The following is a 20772-nucleotide window of genomic DNA, read 5'->3' as shown; positions in this document are numbered from 1 at the left end:
AGAACCATGGAGACCTCAGAACCCCACTCTTGGCAGAACATGCAACACCCAGATGATTCTTCCCACATCAGCCTTTCCAGTGGGGGTAACCTCCTGGACCATGTATCTGAATCTTAGGAAGACTGACACCAGATGCTTGCCAAAAAAGGGACCTCGGCTAGAAAATCTTTTTCATGAAAACATTTATTAGATGCCAGCTGTACATGGCCTAAACTGTGTATGAGCTGTTAAAGGCCTGACTGCCTGGCTAGAACCAGGAAAACTGCTGTCCCCTTTTCATGTTCACAGAACAGCTGTTTCTTATAGTTGGGCTAATCCTATGGCCTGCAAAGGAGGTAAAACTTTTTTTTTTTTTTTGAGACGGAGTCTCGCCCTGTCGCCCAGGTTGGAGTGCAATGGCGCGACCCTGGCTCACTGCAACTTCTGCCTCCCGAGTTCAAGCGATTCTCCTGCCTCAGCCTCCTGAGTAGCTGGGATTACAAGCGCACCCCACCACACCCGGCTAGCTTTTTGTATCTTTAGTAGGGACGAGGTTTCACCATGTTGGCCAGGCTGGGTTGGCCAGGCTGGTCTCGAACTCCTGACCTTGTGATCTGCCCGCCTCAGCCTCCCAAAGTGCTGGGATTACAGGCGTGAGCCACCGCGCCCAGCCAGGAGGTAAAAATTTTAAAGCAAGACTTAGCTGAACTGCAATGGAACCAGAGATGAGGGCACTAAGCCAAGCTTCCCAGGCAGTGATCTAACAGCTTGTTCTTGATGTCCCAGCTCTTTTGCTCTGAAGACAGATGGGGAATGTGAAGGCTCTCTTCTGGCTGGATGAAGCATCTAGGTGATAGAAAAGAAATCCAGAGACAGGCTGAGGAAGGGAGGCAGGAGTTGCTTTTTATTGACTTGGAAGTGGGCTCTTCAGTGAAGTCCCTTTGGGTTTAAGAGCATTTTCCTGCTTCCTTTGTTCTTCCTGCAACTTCTGCTGCCTGAGCTGCCATGCTTGTAATCCAGCGTCCATTTCCTGTGACAGCAGTACAACTCGTCTCTGAAACAGACAGGAAAACAGTGTGGATAACATCTGGGACTTCAGCGCTATACTATATATCCTTCCACTTACAAATTCAGAGGTTTCATCTGGAAAATGACGCTGCTGACTCCCCAGTGGGACCAAGTTCTGGCTTGGGAAGCAGAGGGAGACAGCAAAATGTGCAGCAGGATGTCTACTACTGGTTCCTGTCCTGGGAGTGCCCCACTCTCTTCTTCCCTTCTCACAGTGCTATTAAAACCTTTGGCTGGGGCCAGGCACGGTGGCTCACACCTGTAATCCCAGCACTTTGGGAGGCTGAGGCAGGCGGATCACCTGAGGTGGGGAGTTCAAGACCAGTCTGACCAACATAGAAAAACCCTGTCTCTACTAAAAATACAAAGTTAGCTGGGCATGGTGGCACACGTGTGTAATCCCAGCTACTCAGGAGGCTGAGGCTGGAGAATCGCTTAAACCCGGGAGTAGGTTGAGGCGAGCTGAGATGGCGCCATTGCACTCCAGCCTGGGCAACCAGAACGAAACTCCGTCTGACAAAAAACAAAAACAAAAACAAAAAAAAACCTTGGCTGTTATTAATAAAACCTCTGTATGAGGGGTACATGTTTGCTTAGGTGCAACACAGCTCAAGACAAATTATGATTTAAATGTTTTCCTTCCAGGTAGCCCTGGCTGTTGCTCTAGCCACTCACTGCAAACGTCTCCCTTTCAGCTTTTCTTCGAAGCTGGCCTTTCATTGGGGGAGCAGGGCGGCCATCTACAAGTAGAAGTGAGAGAAAAGGCAAGTGTTAGAGACGGTCTGCATCACCTTGTGCAAATACTGTGATAGGAATAAGGGAAGAACCAATCTCTAGCTCCTCTCTTCCATTTCATATACATTGTAGCTTAATTATCCTAAAATATGTCCATCATCTTCAAGGGTGAGGTACGATAACCCAGAATAAGCTCCTAGACATATTACTACTCTTTTTCATTTTATTTCATTTATTTATTATTTTTTGAGACAGTCTCGCTCTGTTGCCAGGTGGGAGTGCAGTGGTGCAATCTCGGCTCACTGCAACCTCTGCCTCCCGGGTTCAAGAGATTCTCCTGCCTCAGACTCCCGAATAGCTGGGACTACAAACACGTGCCACCATCCCTAGCTAATTTTTGTATTTTCAGTAGAGACGGGGTTTCACCATGTTGGCCAGGATAGTCTTGATCTCTTGACCTCGTGATCCATCCGCCTCGGCCTCCCAAAGTGCTGGGATTGCAAGCGTTAGCCACCGTGCTCGGCCTTTTTTATTTTATTTTTTATTTTGAGACAGACTTTTGCTCTTGTTGCCCAGGTTAGAGTGCAACGGCATGATCTCAGCTCACAACAACTTCCGCCTCCCAGGTTCAAGCAATTCTCCTGCCTCAGCCTCCTGAGTAGCTGGGATTACAGGTGCCCACGACCATGCCCGGCTAATTTACTACTCTATTTCACTGAACTCTCATTAGCCTTGTATTTGAGGTCCTCTGCAATGCTGAATCTACTGCTTTGTCTTCAGAAACTCTTGGCCAGGCGTGGTGGCTCACACCTGTGATCCCAGCACTTTGGGAGGCCGAGACAGGTGGATCACGAGGTCAGGAGATTGAGACCATCCTGGCTAACACGGTGAAACCCCATCTCTACTAAAAATACAAAAAATTAGCTGGGCGTGGTGGTGGGCGCCTGTAGTCTCAGTTACTGGGGAGACTGAGGCAGGAGAATGGCCTGAACCCGGGAGGCGGAGCCTGCAGTGAGCCGAGATCACGCCACTGCACTCCAGCCTGGGCAACAGAGCCAGACTCCATCTCAAAAAAAAAAAACAAAACACACAAACCAGAAACTCTTAAGCAATGTGATCACTGTTGTACTATGTATCTTTGCTAAATTCCATCCCACTCCACAATGAAATGCCCTCTTTTTTTCATCCAGCCAAATCTTCATCCTTAGGTCCACTCAAACCCTAACTTTCCCAGAAATGCTAATCTCTTCAAGTCCATCAGCCTTCTCTTCTGAAAGAAGTACTGAATATTTAATATTCACCTATTTGCCTTGGGACATTTACTGTACTTTTTCTTTTCTTTTCTTTTTTTTTAAAGTGTTATTTAGCTACCTCAGGTCCTTTTGGAAAGGGGCAGAGTATTGAAATATTATTACTTATTATTATTTTTGAGACAAGGTCTCGCTCCATCACCCAGGCTGGAGTGCAATGGCATGATCTCAGATTATTACAACCTCTGCCTCCTGGGCTCAAGCGATTCTCCTGCCTCAGCCTCCCGAGTAGCTGGAACTGTAGGCGCATGGCCCTGAATACTATTACTTAATTTTTAAAACATCCATGCTTTGTCCCAGTTAGACTTTAAGTTCTTTGGGTCAGGGACTGTGTCGCTAGCTTTTGCTATTCACAGTATAGTGTAGCACATAAGCATGTTAATAAAAATCCATAAATATCTGCTGACTTGCTGAAAAGATGCAGTATCTGACCCAAGTAGTTTACTTTCTGCAAAGAAAGAAAGAGTGCCCAAAAGTTTGAAGGCAAGACACAGAAGAGGTGTTATTTACCAGGAAGGGGAACCAATATTGTGTATGCCACATGTTTTACATTGGTTGTTTCATTTTATCCTTATAAGAACCACATGAGTTAGGTATTCTTTTACAGATATGGAAACTGAGACTAAGATAAAATTAAGTAATTTGTCCAAGACCACAGACTTAGCGAGAAGGAAAGCCTGGATTAAGAATAAGGTCCATAGGCTGGGCGCGGTGGCTCATGCCTGTAATCCCAGCACTTTGGGAGGCTGAGGTGGATCACTTGAGCTAAGGAGTTCAAGACCAGCTTGGGCAACATAGCAAGACCCTGTCTCTACTAAAAGTTAAAAAAAAAAAAAATTAGCCAGGTGTGTGTCTGTGGTCCCACCTACTTAGGGGGCTGAGGTGGGAGGACTGCTTGAGCCCAGGAGATCAAGGCTGCAGTGAGCAATGATCATGCCACTGCACTTCAGCCTGGGTGACAGGGCAAGACCCCATCTCAAAAAAAAAAAAAAAAAAGAAGCAGTCATATGTAATTCCAGAATCTTTCCAATAGTCCATACTACTACAAGGAGATGCCAGGCTTCTTACAGTAAATAACAAGTAGAAAAAATCTTCACCATCTTCCTCAGTCACCAATTATCCAATTAAGCAGGATCATACTCCTAGAGATCAACAATAGGATATTAAATATTCACATCTCTGTGTTGTCAAGGAGGACTGGCCTATGTTCTAGTCTTGGCTTTGCTACTACCTAGCTGTATGATCATGTGCAATTCACTTCTGTAGGCCTCAAATTTCCTACTTGTACACTGGAGTCTCATAAGGAGAACGGGGAGTAGCTTCAACTTCTCTAAGGTCCTCCTTTCTAGGGCTAATATCCATTCTCCCTCTGTCTCTCTTTTGTAAGTAAAGGTAAAAGAATTTTCTGAAGGGAGCCTGCCATCCATAGTCTTCATTCTTCTACCCCTCTGAGACGCTTATTTCTGCAGCTTTTCAAAGAGCTCTCCCTGCATTTGGTACCAAATACTGAAAATTCACTAACCACAGAGAAAAGTGGTTCTTGGTTAAAAAAAATGTCCCCCTTGAAAAACGCAGAAGTCTTGTCACCCCCTTCCACCCTGGCGGCCCCAAGTCAGAATTATCTTCTGCTTATCTCCACAAGCCAAGATCCTGTTTAGCTTTACCTTCCTTAGTCGAAATGCAGTCTACAAAATAAACAAGAGGGCTTCTTTCCCCAAATTCCGTTTTCCAAATAAAAAGTTAAACACTTTTACACGCCCCCACCTTGATACCCCCAGCTCCCTGTCCAGGGGCGTTCCCTCTGGGTGAAAATCTCCCCTGTGGAGTTAACTGTCAGATCAGCGCTTACCCGCATATGACCAGTCTGGGAGCTCTGTAAGGGGCCCGTAGCCGGAGGGGTTGGCAGCCAGTCCCTGCCTGTGTGGAGAAAAACAGATCTGTGAGGACCTAGCCCAGCTTCTGGTCCCCCAGGTCCCCTCATCCCAGCACTCACTGTAGTCGCCACTGGCCGCCCGCCCAAGCGGCTGCGCTGCAGTGCAGCCTCCGGACACCTGCTGGGAGAACAGAGCAGAGTTGGGGGAGAGGCCGCGCAGCCGGATCAGGGGTCCTGTGCCCGTCCCCAACAGGCCCCCGAGTCCACGGTCCCTATCTATACCCACTCACTGAAGAGAAGAGTCGCCAAAGCAGCCATGCTGAGCAGGAGTAGCCGGGGTAGCCGGAAGTAGGCGTGGCCTCGGTGGCCACGCGCGACGCTATCGGGGAAGCAGGAAGTCGCCATCTTGAATCTGGGTTTTCAATCACGGGCTCCGCCATCTTGGGTCATCGTACGGAAGGAGAGACAAAACCGTGATCCAGGTTTTTGAGGTGAAAACGATTTGTCGTTCAGCGCATGCATTCTCATTGGAAGCTGTGTCCTCCCAGATTAAGCCGTTCTGAACAGTTCCCACAACCTCCCTACAGCGGTCTCTAGTTCATTGAAATTGATATTAATAGTGACTTTGATTTCAGGAGTAACATCCACGTCATTCTACAGATCCTCGCATCACTGTAACACAGTTTTCCTAGACTAAGAAAAGTAATCAAATCTAGAGTTAATCGGAAATTGGGCCAGCCTGGGCAACATGGCGAAACTCCCTCTCTACAAAAAAATGAAAAATTAGCTGGGTGTGGTGGCGCATGCCTGTGGTCCCAGCTACTTGGGAGGCTGAGGTGGGAGGATCGCTTGAGCCTGGAAGGCCTAAGGCTGCAGTAAGCAGAGATCATGCCACTGCACTCCAGTCTGGGTAACAGAGCGAGACCTTGTCTCAAAAAAAATTCCGTATGGTAAATGCTGTATTAGGCGTAGATTTTACGGAGAACAAAACCAGACATCAATATCCTGATAGAGCTCTCGGTATAAAAGAAACAAGACAGACCAGGTGCAGTGGCTCACACTTGTAATCCCAGCACTTTGGGAGGCTGAGGCTGGCGGATCACCTGAGGCTGGGAGTTCGAGACCAGCCTGACCAACATGGAGAAACTCTGTCTCTACTAAAAATACAAAATTAGCCAGGCATGGTGGCACATGCCTGTAATCCCAGCTACTCGGGAGGCTGAGGCGGGAGAATTGCTTGAACCCGGGAGGCAGAGGTTGCGGTGATCCGAGATTGCGCCATTGTACTGCAGCCTGGGCAACAAGAGCGAAACTCCATCTCAAAAAAAAAAAAAAAAAAAAGAGACAATCAAATGATGTCCTACATGAATATTGTCATTGAGTGCTGGGAAAGGAAATACATGTTGTTTGTGAGTTTATTGTGTGAACTTGATCTATAGTAGACCATCAAAGATGACTTTCCTGAGAAAGGGGTATTGTATTGGAGCTAAGATGTGACATTCCATTTTTATAAGTGCTACCACCACACATTGCTTAATATTATCCTTGCAACAACCCTGTGAGGTAGGTACTAGAAAGTGGCAAACCCTGATTGGCGACTCCCCTCTTTTTATCACTTGCTATTCAGTACTGTCTTGGAGAAGTCATTTATCCTTCATTTTTTAATTTTAAAAATGCTTAATATGTTACATTTGTGAAAACGATCTAAAAGTGATAATGTGAGTGAAAGTGCTTTATAAATCCTGAAACTCCTACAAAAGAGCCCATTAACTGTCTGCCAGGTGTGAAGGGAAAATATCTTGGTCCTCTTCAAGCTGAGAACCTGGGAACCACTCAGGGCAAATCTGCCTCCAATTCTATTCAAAGTCATCTCTCTACTCACAGAGATAGATGCATATTCTGATTACCTCTTCTGGAAAGGCTTATCAGAAACTCAAAATAATGCAACCATCTGTCTCTCACCTACATGTGACCTGGGGCCCCCCAGTGAGGGGGCCTTGCTTTGAGCTGTCTCTGCCTTTCTGGACAGAACTAATGCTACTTCTTACATTTTCACGTCTCCCTAAAATGTATAAAACCAAGCTGTGCCCAGACCACCTTGGGCACATGTCTTCAGGACTTCCTGAGACTGTGTCACAGGCACATCCTCAACCTTGGCAAAATAAACTTTTTAAATTAACTGAGACCTGTCTCAAATTTTGGGGGTTCACATTTTGGTAAGCACAGAGGAATTCTGAGTGGAGATGCCCTTGACCTTTAAAGAAAAATCTCCTATTGGCTGGGCGTGGTGGCTCATGCCTGTAATCACAGCACTTTGGGAGGACAAGGCAGGTGGATCACTTGAGGTCAGGAGTTTGAGACCAGCCTGGCCAACGTGGTGAAACCCCATCTCTACTAAAAATACAAAATTAGCCGACCGTGGTGGCGTGCACTTGTAATCCCAACTACTCGGGTGGCTGAGGCAGGAGAATAACTTGAACCTAGGAGGCGGAGATTGCAGTGAGCCAAGATCGTGCCACAGCTCTCCAGCCTGGGCAACAGAGCGAGACTCCATCTCAAAAAAATAAAAGAAATCTCCTATCGGTGCTTGGTACCAGCATGAGCTAACTTTATGGCTCAAACCAGTAGGACAATTTGCTGAGGTCTGAGAGCATCCCCTCTAGAGAATCCCTGATCTCCCAAAATTTGGTCGAGATCTAAAGTTTATTTTTTACAACTGCTTTTTTTTTTGGTTTGTTTTTGGAGTTTTACTTGCTTCCTACATTTTCCTGCTTCCATGAGTTTGAACTCACTTCCAATTGGGAAGATGAGTTTTTTTTTTTCCTGCTTCTAGGCTGGTAGAGAACAGTCTACAAACTGAGACCCATCACTAGGTAAGAAACTGGTTTGGGATTTTGTCTTGCAAATTCCTTTTAAACAACTAAAGTTAGCATTTAACAGCCAGCAGGTGTTAATTTCTGCTTACACTTAGAACACTCAGAAATCATATAATTAGTGTGATCATCGTTAGTTTAGTAGTATTTTGTCATAGCTGAAATATGGTAATGAGATTAAAAATTTTTTTTCTTTTGTTAAGGAGCTCAATAGTTAAAAGTCAGCTTAATTAAAAGGCTAACATCCAAGATGCATGTGTCTATGGATGCATGTGTGTATGTTTGTATTTAAAAGGCCTTCATTAGGCCGGGCGCGGTGGCTCACGCTTGTAATCCCAGCACTTCGGGAGGCCGAGGTGGGTGGATCACAAGGTCAGGAGTTTGAAACCCGCCTGGCCAACATCGTCAAACCCCGTCTAAACCCCAAACTAAAAATTCAAAATTAGCTGGGTGTGGTGGTGCATGCCTGTAATCCCAGCTACTCGGGAGGCTGAGGCAGGAGAATCACTTGAACCCCGGAGGCAAAGGTTGTGGTGAGCCGAGATCACGCCATTGCACACAAGAGTGAAACTCCATCTCTCTCTCTCTCTCACACACACACACACACACACACAAAGAAAAGAAAAGATGAGAAACTGGCCAGGTACTGTGGCTCATGGCCTGTAATCCCAGCACTTTGGGAGGCTGAGGTTGGAGGATCACTTGAGCCCAGGAGTTTGAGACTAGCCTGGGCAACATAGTGAGACCTTGCCTCTACTAAAATTTAATTATTGTGTGTGTGTGTGTTTTGCCAGGCATAGTGGTATGCACCTGTGGTCCTAGCTACTTGGGATGTTGAGGTCAGTGAGGTGAGAGGATTGCTTGAGCCTAGGAGTTCGAGGTCATCCTGGACAGTATGGTGAGACCCTGTCTCTACAAAAAATACAAAAAATTGGCCGGGTGGGATGGCACATGCCTGTAATCCCAGCACTTTGGGAGGCTGAGGCAGGCGGATAACCTAGGTCAGGATTCGAGACCAGCCTGGCCAACATGGCGAAACCCTGTCTCTACTAAAAATACAAAGATTAGCTGGGTGTGGTGGCATGTGCCTGTAATCCCAGCTACTTGGGAGGCTGAGGCAGGAGACTCACTTGAACGCGGGAGGCAGAGGTTGCAGTGAGCCGAGATCGCGCTAGTGCACTCCAGCCTGGACAACAAGAGTGAAACTCAATCTCGGAAAAACAAAAAACAAAAAGCAAAACAAAAAATTAGCCCCGTATGGTGGCATGTGCCTGAAGTCCCAGCTATGTGGGAGGCTGAGGTGGGAGGATCACCTGAGCCTGGGGAGGTCAAGGCTGCAGTGAGTTGTAATCACACCTCTGACCTCTAGCCTAGGTGACAGAGCAAGATACTGTCACAAACAAACAAACAAACAAACAAAAAACACCTGGGGTGGAGTGGGGCATATGCATTTAGGTGAACAAATAATGTGTATAATATGAACACAGCATGCAAAAGTGGACAAGTACAATTATTTAACAGATGTGGGAGTCAAGGAGCCAGAGCTGAAGGACTTTGGGAGCAGGATGGGACGTTTCATTGGAACTAGGAAATCTGGGAAGAGAAGGGTCTTTAGAAGCGCCATGGCTCACGCCTGTAATCCCAGCACTTTGGGAGGCCGAGGAAGGTGGATCACAAGGTCAGGAGTTCAGCCTGGCCAATATGGTGAAACCTCAACTCTACTAAAAATACAAAAACTAGTCAGGTGCGGTGGTGGACACCTGTAGTCCCAGCTACTCGGGAGGCTGAGGCAGGAGAATCACTTGAACCCAGGAGGCAGAGGTTGCAATGAGCCAAGATTGTGCCACTGCACACTCCATCCTGGGCCACAGAGCGAGACTCCATCTCAAAAAAAAAAAAAAAAAAAAAAAGAAGACAAGTTGAGCCTTTATATATATATATATATATATTTTTTTTTTTGTAGAGATGGGGTCTTGCTATGTTTCCTAGGCTGGTCTTGAATTCCTAGGCTCAAGCAATCTTCCTGTCTGGGCCTCCCTAAATTTAACCTTTGATGTGGTTAGTGTGATACAGCAGGGGGACAATCCATGGGTTGTAAATACCAGAAAAGGGCTCCTCACCCAAACAGCTACCTCTCATCTCAGCCTCCCTGGACACAGAGATAGATAGATAGAGAGAGAGAGAGAGAGACAGAACCCCAGAGTGCTGACAACTAACATCATCAGCAATCTCAGGGACCTCATGGAACTCTGTTGGAGGGAGGGGTCTGGCACCTGGACAGCACTCATCTATGACTTCATCAGCCTCAGAAGCCACAGGAAAGCAGCTTCGTCATCCTAAACTGAATGTCTTTTAACCTCTGGACTTCAACTGGCAAAGACGAGTTAAGAATAATGTGAAGCATCAGGCATCTGTGCTTCATGTGTTTCCTCTCTTAAACTGCTTTGCTTTTCAAGGGCATCATGCCCTGTATTTGGCTTTAACATTTTGTTATCCCAGCCTAGGCAGCACAGCAAGACTTTGTCTCTCTTTTTTTTTTTTCTTTTGAGACAGAGTCTCACTCCATCGCCCAGGCTAGAATGCAGCGGCGTGATCGCGGCTCACTGCAACTCCCGCTTCCTGGGTTCAAACTATTCTCACGCCTCAGCCTCCCGAGTAGCTGGGATTACAGGCACATGCCACCATGCCCAGCTAATTTTTGTAGTTTTTAGAGACACCCAAGACTGTTTCTTAAAAAAACAAAACGAAACAAAAAAAAAAACCGGGCGCAGTGGCTCACTCCTGTAATCTCGACACTTTGGGAGGCCGAGGCGGGCGGATCACGAGGTCAGGAGATTGAGACCATCCTGGCCAATATGGTGAAACCGCGTCTCTACTAAAAATACGAAAATTAGCTGGGCGTGGTGGCGTGTGCCTGTAATCACAGCTACTGGGGACGCTGAGGCAGGAGAAACCCTTGAACCAGGTCGTCGGAGGTTGCAGTGAGCCGAGATGGTGCCATTGCACTCCAGCCTGGCGACAGAGCGAGACTACATCTAAAAAAAAAAAAGCTGGGCACCCCCACCTGTAGGCACCCACCACCAAGTCCCAGTTACTTGGGAGGCTGAGGCTGGAGGATTGCTTTAGCCCAGAAGGTCAAGGGTGCAGTGAGCTCATGTTTTGTCTAATATGTTTATCCAAATAGCCTCCTTCTGTTCTGTAAGTTTGTATTTATACAGTTACTTTTTTTTTTTGAGACAGAGTCTCCCTCTGTCGCCTAGGCTGGCGTGCAGTGGCGCGATCTTGGCTCACTGCAAGCTCCGCCTCCCGAGTTCACGCCATTCTCCTCCCTCAGCCTCCAGAGTAGCTGGGACTACAGGCGCCTGCCACCACGCCTGGCTAATTTTTTTTTATTTTTAGTAGAGATGGGGTTTCACCGTGTTAGCCAGGATGGTCTCGATCTCCTGATCTCATGATCCGCCCGCCTTGGCCTCCCGAAGTGCTGGGATTACAGGTATGAGCCACCGCCCCCGGCCCCTACAGTTACTTTTGTACAAGTGCTTTGCTCTGGGAAATTAGGTGCCTTGTAATTGTTGTGATTGATAATGATGACATTGGAGAAGGAACATAAGACGAAGGAAGCTGACTCTGGGTAGGCAATTCTACTTCATTTTGCAATCTCTTCCTTTTTGCATGCCTGTGAGAACATTCTAAGATTGGAGAAGTTGTGGAGAGAAGAGTGAACTGTTTGGGAATTCTGTCATTATCTCCCTTTTTAGGACAGTACAAAGAACAAATCACTGTCACCTCCTGCAAGAAATATGAGAACTGTGGCTACAAATCACTCAATACACTACTTTGCATATTATTTCCTTACTATTTACATAATTTATAGCGACATATTCTGCTTCTTTTCCCAGGGCTGTCAAATCTCTGCTATATCAGTACTGGCTAAATTAGGTGTTAAATGATTGAGCTTCAAGATGGGCAAATCATGACTTCGGACTACATTCCTCCTTGCCTGGCGGCTGGGAAATTCCGTAAGCTCTGTGTGTTTCTATCAGACTGGTCTCGAAGGCGGTGGCTCTCTGTGGATCTCCGCAGAGCGCCAACTTTGGCTTAAAAAAAACCCCAAAGCTAGATTGTCCAAAAGATATATAAAAGGTAGTTGTATTATTTACAAGCCATCTTTTAGCCTTAAAACGTGATGAAGAATTTCCAGTTCCCTTTTCTTGAGCTAATTCAGCAACTCCCTTTTTTGTTAGGTCCGCGCTGCTGCTAAGACTTGAGATGAAAGATGCTCCGGGGACTCCGGTATCCTGGGACCCCTCGGCCCGACATTTTTGATTAAGCGCTGCCTCCTGGCGGCGGTTCTGCTGCCCGACGCCTTCCCACCCTAGTGGAGCCCACTTTCTTTGGTTTGGAATCTGGAAGCTGATGCAACAGCTACCCCGAGGGGGCGGGGAGTCGGGAACCCGGGGTGGAAGAGACGGCCTTCGGGAGACCCCTCCTCTGGCTCCCAGCAGGCACATTCCTCGCCCCGCCTCCCGCCCCCGCCCCCGCCCCCCCAACAAGGGGCTTCCCGTCTGGGGGCACTACCCAGATTCAGCCAAGCATCTCGGGGCCGGAGGCAGTTGTGGCCACGGGTTGGGGCGCTCGCCCAGACCCCTGTCTGGCCGCCAGCTTATGCAGAGTTGGGAGGGAGGGAAGAGGAAGCTGAGCATTCATGGGGTGGAGGACCAGTCTCTAAGGGTATCCGCGGTCATTTTCATTTCCCTGCAGCAATCCAGCTGTGCGGGAGCGAGGAGCGGACAGGGGAGCGGTTTGCGAGGTCTCGGGGCTTGGACCTTTGCGCGCCCTTCGCCTACACCCACCGCAACCCCCTCTTCTAGCGCTTCCTAGAGTCGGGGGAAGGGCGGGGGCTGCTTGGCCAGGTGGAGGGAGCGGAAGGGACGCCTGTTGGGATGAGGTCCTGGTCCCCCAAGGCAGAGCTCGGGTGGGCCCCCACAGCCAGACTTGGGCCTCGGGGCCACCCTGTTCTTCAGAGGGGCAATGAAGGCGGACGGTGGCTGGGTCCGAGCTTGGGAAGGCGTTGTCCTAGGGCCGCAGACTGGGGGCCCAAAGGAAGGAGGGAAATAAAAGGGAGACAAACGGCAGGGAGGGGCTCGGAGAAAGCGCGGGTGGATTGAGGGGTGGGGATGGGAGAAAGGGACAAAGGTGAGTGAGGCCAGCAGTTTGGGCGGGGGCGGAAGGGGGATGGGAAGGGCCAAGGGATAGGCCGGTGAGGATCGCGGGCTAGGGGGGAGATTTTCAGGGGTAGAGCAGCGGGCCGGCTCATGGTGGGGAGTTGAGTATATGCTTCGAAGTCCGCTGTAGAGCCCACTTGCATATGCGTGAACCTGAGCGTTCACCTCCCTCGGCCTTTTCCTCCTCTGCCCTTCACCCTTTCGCGGCCGTAGCACTTAGCTCTCGCCATCTCCACGCCGACCCAGACGAGTCACCTGAGCCTGGGTGTGAGGTAGAGCAGATAAGAATTTCCTGGATCCAGGGAAAGAGTGTTAGATGATAGGCTTTTTGTTTTGCTTTGCTTTTCCCATTAATGAAACAAAAGTCTGTTTCAAATCATTCTAGGCCTCCCAGTAAAACTGTGAAAGCCATACTTTCTTCTTTGCCTTTAATGCATTACTGTCAAAAAGAGTACCTCCGGGTACTCCTTGCTTAGGAGCCAGAGCGGCAGCCAAACAGGAGGGCCTGGAGAGCAAATTCAAGGACATGCGCAGGAGCCTAGCCACCTGGGAAATCAAATAAATAACATAGTTCATTCATTCACTTATTAACCCAGCAAACATTTATTAACTGTCTATGTGAGCCCTGCACTGCGGGGATACAGTGGTGAACAAAGCTCTTGTGATGCTTACATTCTAGTGGGGGTGGTGACAGCAAACAAATGACACCGGGAATGGACAATATCACTGGGAAGCATGTTCCAGGCAGGGAGAACAGGAATTGCAAAAGCTGTGAGGCGGGAGCATGCTTGCTGTGTGGCCGCCGCAGGGAAGCCAGTGAAGCTGGAGTGGAGTGAGGAAGACAGCAGGGAGGCCCATGCAGACAAGGACAGCTTCTCTCTTCCTAGGACTTCCCTCACAACTTGGACCCGACCCCAGAGTGCAATTAAGGGGCCGGCAAGTTGGGTAGCAGGCTGAGAATGTCTAAAGGACACTAAAATATCTTTGGAATAATTCAGGTATTTGGTGCCAGTGTACTATGATTTCTGTGTCTTGGTGAAATATGAGTTGGCTTTCATCCAGTGACATAGACTTATTGACAACTCCTTACCTGGACTGCTTGTGTCTGGAGTAATTTTGCAACAGACAGGTGCAAATTGCAGGGTGTAGCCCTGGGCCCAGCCAGCTGACAGTTGCTTAAAGGCATTAGTCACAGTTGTAATTCCAAAAATTCATGATGCACTGTGAAGTGCTGCTCCCTGAGGGCAAGAGATTTATACTATTATCTACATTTTAAGTGGTTTACTATGCTTACCAAGAAGTTGTTTGCTTCAGAAGATTGCATGTGATGAAGATATGTAATAATTTCTTTTTTTTTTTTTTTTTTGGACTGGAGTGCTCACTGCAACCTCCGCCTCCCGGGTTCAAGCGATTCTCCTGCCTCAGCCTCCCAAATAGCTGTGATTACAGGCGCCCGCCACCACGCCTGGCTAATTTTTGTATATTTAGTAGAGACGGGGTTTCACTATGTTGGCCAGACTGGTCTCAAACTCCTGACCTTGTGATCTGCCCGCCTTGGCCTCCCAAAGTGCTGGGATTACAGGCGTGAGCCACCGCGCCTGGCTGATGTGTAATAATTTCTAATTTTGAATATAAAAAGGCTTACACAATTTGTATTCCAGGAAAATTGACATTTCCCCCACCTCTGCTAAGTAAACATTCGACAGATGTTTAAATAAAACTGGTCTGAATGGATGCCAACTCATTAGTCTGCCCAGGGTGCCACTGCCCAGTTGGCTCTTACCTGGCGACACACATTGATATCACCTGAACCAATTAGAGATCTCAGCTGTGAGTGAGCTTGCTTGGTGTCTAAATGTGTGCTTGGCTGTCCCCCTATAAGTGGTCTTCCTTGGCTTGCATTACCTCCCCTTGGCTTGCTTTAGGGGCTGAAATGGCACTGACACTCTTGAGATGGGACTGCAGAGTTTCCTTCCCCTAACCATGGGATCATATCCCCTCTGCAGGACTAAGGATAGTACATGAGTGGGAGATGAGTAGGAAATGGGATGAGTGGAGTTGCAAGAGGCATCAGAGGTCACTGTCAATGGAGGGGAAAGCTTAAGTGCTCAGTAAATGTAGGGCAACAAGGAAGAGGGGGGTGGGGCTGAGGTAGGGAGGAGAAGGAGCTGAGACTCAGGTATTTGGTGCCAGTGTAGTAGAGAAGGTGCCTGGAGGCTGGCAGGCACTGAGGTGCTCTGGGTCTGACCAGGCAGTCCCAGCTCCAGCCCGTCCCCTGGCCCCTCCCCGCTGCCGGCCAGAGTCACACATGTGTTTTCCTGTTTTCCATTTCAGTCCCCGTTACCCTCTGCTTTTTCTGCTCCTCAGAGTCAACAGCTGCTGCAGCGTGAGCCATACCCTTGATTCTCCTAACTAGCACCTTCTCTTCTCCCCTGACTCAACTGGTAGTCCCTCCTCCCCGCACCTGCCCAAAGGTCACTGGACAGGTAAGAGGTGGGAGAGGAGGGACAGTGGGCGAGAGAGGAAGTGCAGGAGGAGGATGGAGTCCTAAAAATTGGCTGAATGGAGACCCAAGAGCCTCCTGTTTCTTGATCCCAGCCCTGTCCCTCCCTGGGCTGAACCTTCTGCCCAGAGACTTCAGCCCTTCCTTAATGGAAGCCCTGGGCACAGGAGTAAACAATTTCTTTTTTGTTTCACTTTTTTTTTTTTTTTTAAAGAGACTGTCTTAGCCACAGTGGAAGATAGAAAAACAAACAGAGAACTGGGGAGGGAGGAGCTGAGCTTCTAGCTTGGAGTGATGGGGAAATCTAGTCATACCAGAGTGTATCTGTTTTCTGTTTCTGTTGTTAGGGGAGGCAGCACAGACTGATTGGAGCCAGGCAGGCAGGACATGGGGTCTCTGGGAGAGAAAGTGTGTTCTTACAGTAGTTCCCTGAGCTTGGCTGAGGAGCCAAGACCGCGAATTATGTGCTAGTTCCTGGAGGAAGTGTGTTTGGTGTTGCCATTCGAGGGTGAGGTTAGGGTGAGGGGCTCCATTGGCTGTTCTGCCCGGCACTGCATACTGGAGGCCCTGCTGCCAGTTTCTGAATCAAATTTCTTCCACAGGCTGTAGGATGAGTGTTGTTGTCCTGTAGTCTTCACTGGGTGTTCAGAGATGAATGCATCTCAGACAGGGAAAGGCAACAAGGGCTGCTGTTATCTTATGGGGTTTCTCATGTAAAACCAGGGGTGGGCTGGGCGCGGTGGCTCACACCTTTAATCCCAGCACTTTGGGAGGCTGAGGTGGGAGGATCACGAGGTCAGGAGTTCGAGACCAGGCTGGCCAGCATGGTGAAACCCCATCTCTACTAAAAATACAAAAATTAGCTGGGCGCGGTGGCAGGCACCTGTAATCCCAGCTACTCGGGAGACTGAGGCAGGAGAACCCGGGAGGCGGAGGTTGCAGTGAGCAGAGATTGTGCCGCTGCACTCCAGCCTGGGGGACAAAGCAAAACTCCGTCTCGGGGAAAAAAACCCCAAAACCCAAAAACCAAAAAAAAAAAAAAAAAACCTGGGGTAGAAGAGCCCCTTTGGGAGAGCCTAGGAGTGTTCCCCCCAGGTTGCCTGAATGGTGGGGCTGCCTGAATGGTGGAAGCATTACCCTAAGACCCAGGGTCTCAGGGAGAAATGTGAGCTGCCAAAGATGGTGCCTTCTTGTCCAGGGTGCTAGGTAGCGGTTGAGAAAAGAGGGGGGCTTCATGTTCTCTATGCATGGCAGCCTCCCTTGCCTAGTGTGCATGGGCAGACTGAAGTAGGTTAGAGTCCACTAGCACTTCCTGGTGCTACCACTAGGGCGTGCTGTTTGCTGGAGTGTGGGTTTTACCCCCAGCAGATTTCTGTCTCAAAATTCCACAGACAGGACTTCACTTTTCAGATGCTACCAGTCAGGAATGAAACCCTGTACACTTCTCTCTCCATTCTCCCTCACAGTTTTCCCTTCCTTTGTCCCTCCTTCCTTCCTTTCTTTTACGTCATATTAGGACACATGCCCACCCCTTGGTGCCAGTGAATTTGGTCTTAAAAGGGCAGGCGTGATGATGTGTTTGTATTTTTTTTGTTTGCTTTAGAAGTGGGCACCCTAGCAATAGCAGCACTGCCAAGAGGACTTGTAATCACCTCTTATCCCTGCAAAGAATGAGAAAGGGGAGGGGCAGCCAGGAAGGAGATTAACAAACTTTGTTGGAGCCTTTTGTCTAGGCTATTGACTGAAGGATGACAGAGACTTTCTTTCTTTTTAATCTAGTCTGCTTACATCTTCCCCCAGGTAATTCATGTAGATAATTCCTGTCCAAAAGCAAGGTCTAAGGTGGCACCGGTGGCTCACGCCTGTAATCCCATCACTTTGGGAGGCAGAAGCAGGTGGATCAGTTGAGGCCAGGAGTTCAAGACCGGCTTGGCCAACATGGCGAAACCTCGTCTCTACTAAAAATACAAAAATTAGGCTGGGCACGATGGCTCATGCCTGTAATCCTAGCACTTGGGGAGGCCGAGGTGGGCGGATTGCCTGAGTTTAGGAGTTTAAGACCATCCTGGTCAATATGGTGAAACCTCGACTCTACTAAAAACACAAAAGATTAGCTGGGCGTGGTGGTGTGCACCTGTAATCCCAGCTACTCGGGAGGCTGAGGCAGGAGAATTGCTTGAACCCAGGAGGTGGAGGTTGCAGTGAACCGAGATTGCACCACTGCACTCCAGCCTGGGCGACAGAGTGTCTGTCTCAAAATAAATAAAATAAAATAAAATAAAAATACCAAAATAAAAACACGAAAATTAGCCAGGTGTAATCCTAGTTACTCAGGAGGCTGATGCATGAGAATTGCTTGAACCAGGAGGTGGTGGAGGTTGCACTGAGTCAAGATCGTGCCACTGCACTCCAGCCTGGGGGACAGAGTGAGACTCTGTCTCAAAAAAAGAAAATAAATAAATAAAAAATAAAATAAAATAAAAGGAAGGCCTAGAGACTAAGGCAGGCCAGGGGGATGGGGAGATGGAGAGATAGTATGCTTGTGTGATTAAGAGTGTGTGAGCTCTGGTGGTTCCATGAGATAATGTGCTTAAGTCCTTAGCAGTGTGTCTGGCCCAGTAAGTGCTCAATAAGTGATAGCAATTATTATTACAGGAGCATTTTGGAGAAAAGGAGAGTCTCCTCCAGAAGGATTTCAGATCATTGTGAGCCTGTCATGGGAGAAGCATGATCTCTGGGAACACTCACACCAGAATCCTCCTCCTAGATTAAATTAAAAGTTTGAAGAGCTAGCATGGGAGGATGTATGGTAGAGATATCTCCCAGAGATATTTAGATCTCTATTCTCTGTTTGTAGAATAACCAAAGAGGATTAGAACAGATATGAGAAGAAACAGACGGTTGGATTTCAGAATGGATAGGGTCTATTTCTGTTGGTGAAAGAGACTCAGAATACCAGATTTAAAGTAAATAATAAAGATAGCATAAACTATGTGATTTCGAAAAAATGCTCAGCTTCCTCTGCCTGTTCTGGGCCTGTCTGTCCAACAGAATTCAGTGAAATCTGATTTCCTCATATTCTTTTTTAATTTTTTTTTTTTTTGAGACGGAGTCTTGCTGTGTTGCCCAGGCTGGAGTGCAGTGGCCTAATCTCGGCTCACTGCAAGCTCTGCCTCCCAGGTTCATGCCATTCTCCTCATTCTCCTGCCTCAGCCTCCCGAGTAGCTGGGACTACAGGCGCCTGCCACCATGCCTGGCTAATTTTTATTTTTTTGTATTTTTAGTAGAGACGAGTTTTCACCATGTTAGCCAGGATGGTCTTGATCTCCTGACCTTGTGATCCGCCTGCCTCGGCCTCCCAAAGTGCTGGGATTACAGGCCTGAGCCACCGCGCCTGGCCTGATTTCCTCATATTTTTTAGGAAAGTAGAGTAAACTTATATTTGAGGAAGGTGTTTATAGGAATTTATGCTTATCCCAAATATCTTGGTATGTTTTGTCAAGAATGAAAAGGCACATGGGTCTGGTGGGGATGCAGTCAGATGTTTGATCTCTTGACTGTGTTTCTTTTGAAGTAGTCTGAGATTCAGACTTTGGGGCAGTGGCCCAGGCGTGGAGGCAACCCCCCAGTCTTTCTTTGCACGGGGAAGTGTGCAGAGTTCTCTTAGAATGCCCAGTCACATGGTGTAGAGACTACTCTTACACTTCCTGTAATCTCAGCATGGGAACAAGCCTTTGTGTCACACTGTGCAACCTTCCTCCCTTTCTTAAATGCTTGGGGTGAGAGAGAAGAGAGGCGAGGGTGGGGCATGGAGGACACAGAGAGAGAGAGTACTGTGTATTCCTTCCCGGCTACTGTCCTGTCCTCAGCTAACTTGCTCTGGGACAGTTTCCCCAGGGCTACAGATACTGCACCCAGCTGACTGTCCTTTCTTCTGGGCCCCTGGTCCCAGAGCAGAGCTGACAAAGGAGATTCCTGAGAGAGCACCTTATCACAGAAAATGCTGAGCCAAGAGCTCCTAGCTGCCCCTTTTGCAGATGTGAAGGGCCAGTGAACCTTGGACCCAGATGATTGCTTAATACTCCTTTCCCCCTCCCTCAGTCCTTCCTTTGTGGGCTGCCTCACCTCCTCCACCCTTCTTGCTTAAATCCATAGGCATTTGTCTGGTCTTCCCTTTTACTGCTGGCTGGGAAGGAGGAGCATCAGACCACAGATCCTGGAAGGCACTTCTCTCTCTGACTGCTGCTGGCACTGCCGTGAGAACCTGCTTATATCCAGGACCAAGGAGTGAGTGTGCGTTTCACCCTCTTCTCATCTCCACTCACCTTGCTAACCCTCCTCTTTGCTGCCGTGCAGTGTCTAATTGCTTCTTCTCCTGAGTGCCTCTCACCCTAATATCTCTCCATTGCTTGACTAGCCTCTCCCGTTTTCCTCTCAGCTGTCTCGTGCTCGGTGTTTTCCAGCATGTGCTGCCTGGCTGCAGCTGTCTCCCTGCCTTGGCTCGGGGTGGTATCTCTCCAGAAGCAGCTCTGGGGTAGGGAGTGGCCATCAGCTGCCTCCAATCATCTCTAGGTTTTGTTGTACATTGGATCGCCCTTCTCTCATTCATACTTTTTTGGGTGATTCAACGATGCTGATGTGAGGGATCTGATAGCAGGAGGCTTGGAATACCAGAGAATGGGAAAGGAAAAGCAAGCAAAAGAGAATAGCCTGTCTTGTTTCAGGGTGAGGTGGGTCTACTTGGGCTTTGCCAGGGCTGAAGACTCCAGCTAAGGGTTAAGGGATGCTCTTTGGGCAGGAGGATGGTTGTGGGTTTCCGGCAGATTTCTGAAGCCTTTAGGTTTGGCAGATGTAGAGTCCTTGGGGAAAAGAGCAGTGTCATCAGGCGCTCCCACAGATTAGCTGCTGGTAAGGTCGGGTCCTAATGTTGTATCTCAGCACAGGTGATCCCTGAAGCTGAAATTGGAGGGAAGACGGGTTTTGGATAAGGCTGAAAACTCGGGGTCAAGCCATTATAGTTATTTTCTGGGAGCCACCACACTGCCCCCATGCCTGTCTTGTATTATAGCAGGCTCAGAGAGAACCAACATTTAGTGTTTTGTTTTAGATTTTGTTTTTTTTTTGAGACAGAGTTTTGCTCTTGTCACCCAGGCTGGAGTGCAATGGCCTGATCTTGGCTTACCACAACCTCCGCCTCCCGGGCTCA

General features: G+C 48.4%; 2 protein-coding genes across 13 annotated transcripts in view; one reads left to right on the top strand and one right to left on the bottom strand.

Moving 5' to 3' along the window:
- Window positions 1-165: 165 nt before the first annotated feature.
- Window positions 166-9190, bottom strand: MRPL52 (mitochondrial ribosomal protein L52). 7 transcript variants are annotated; one of them, XM_054448868.2, is made up of 6 exons: window positions 8969-9190; window positions 5252-5405; window positions 5086-5146; window positions 4942-5009; window positions 1723-1787; window positions 166-1033 (listed from the first exon to the last, which is right to left on the bottom strand). In XM_054448868.2, exons 2-6 carry the CDS (start codon window positions 5403-5405, stop codon window positions 884-886), a joined length of 498 nt encoding a protein of 165 aa, XP_054304843.2. In that variant the 5' UTR covers window positions 8969-9190; the 3' UTR covers window positions 166-883. The 7 variants fall into 7 exon arrangements, with proteins under 7 accessions (XP_054304843.2, XP_054304845.2, XP_054304847.2 ...); XM_054448870.2 differs by having other exon boundaries at window positions 5256-5658; window positions 8969-9179; XM_054448872.2 differs by lacking the exon at window positions 8969-9190 and having other exon boundaries at window positions 5086-5143; window positions 5256-5658.
- A 169-nt stretch (window positions 9191-9359) lies between these two features.
- Window positions 9360-20772, top strand: part of SLC7A7 (solute carrier family 7 member 7) — a 50005-nt gene continuing 38592 nt past the window's right edge. Inside the window, exons 1-6 of one of the 6 annotated variants that reach the window (XM_054448852.2) lie at window positions 9360-9516; window positions 11241-11469; window positions 11738-11857; window positions 12083-12131; window positions 15431-15549; window positions 19722-19859. The gene's annotated coding sequence lies outside the window, so the exon portion shown is untranslated. Of the gene's footprint in view, window positions 9517-11183; window positions 11470-11737; window positions 11858-12082; window positions 12132-12218; window positions 12236-15259; window positions 15550-19721; window positions 19860-20772 lie in introns of those variants that run through there. The other 5 variants (XM_063651412.1, XM_063651415.1, XM_063651413.1 and 2 more) reach the window with 5 other exon arrangements.

This window comes from Pongo pygmaeus, chromosome 15 (genome assembly GCF_028885625.2).
Source record: "Pongo pygmaeus isolate AG05252 chromosome 15, NHGRI_mPonPyg2-v2.0_pri, whole genome shotgun sequence".
In the NCBI taxonomy this organism is placed as follows: domain Eukaryota; kingdom Metazoa; phylum Chordata; class Mammalia; order Primates; family Hominidae; genus Pongo; species Pongo pygmaeus.
Note: the sequence above shows the minus strand (reverse complement) of the source record. Positions and strands in the feature narration are given on the sequence as shown.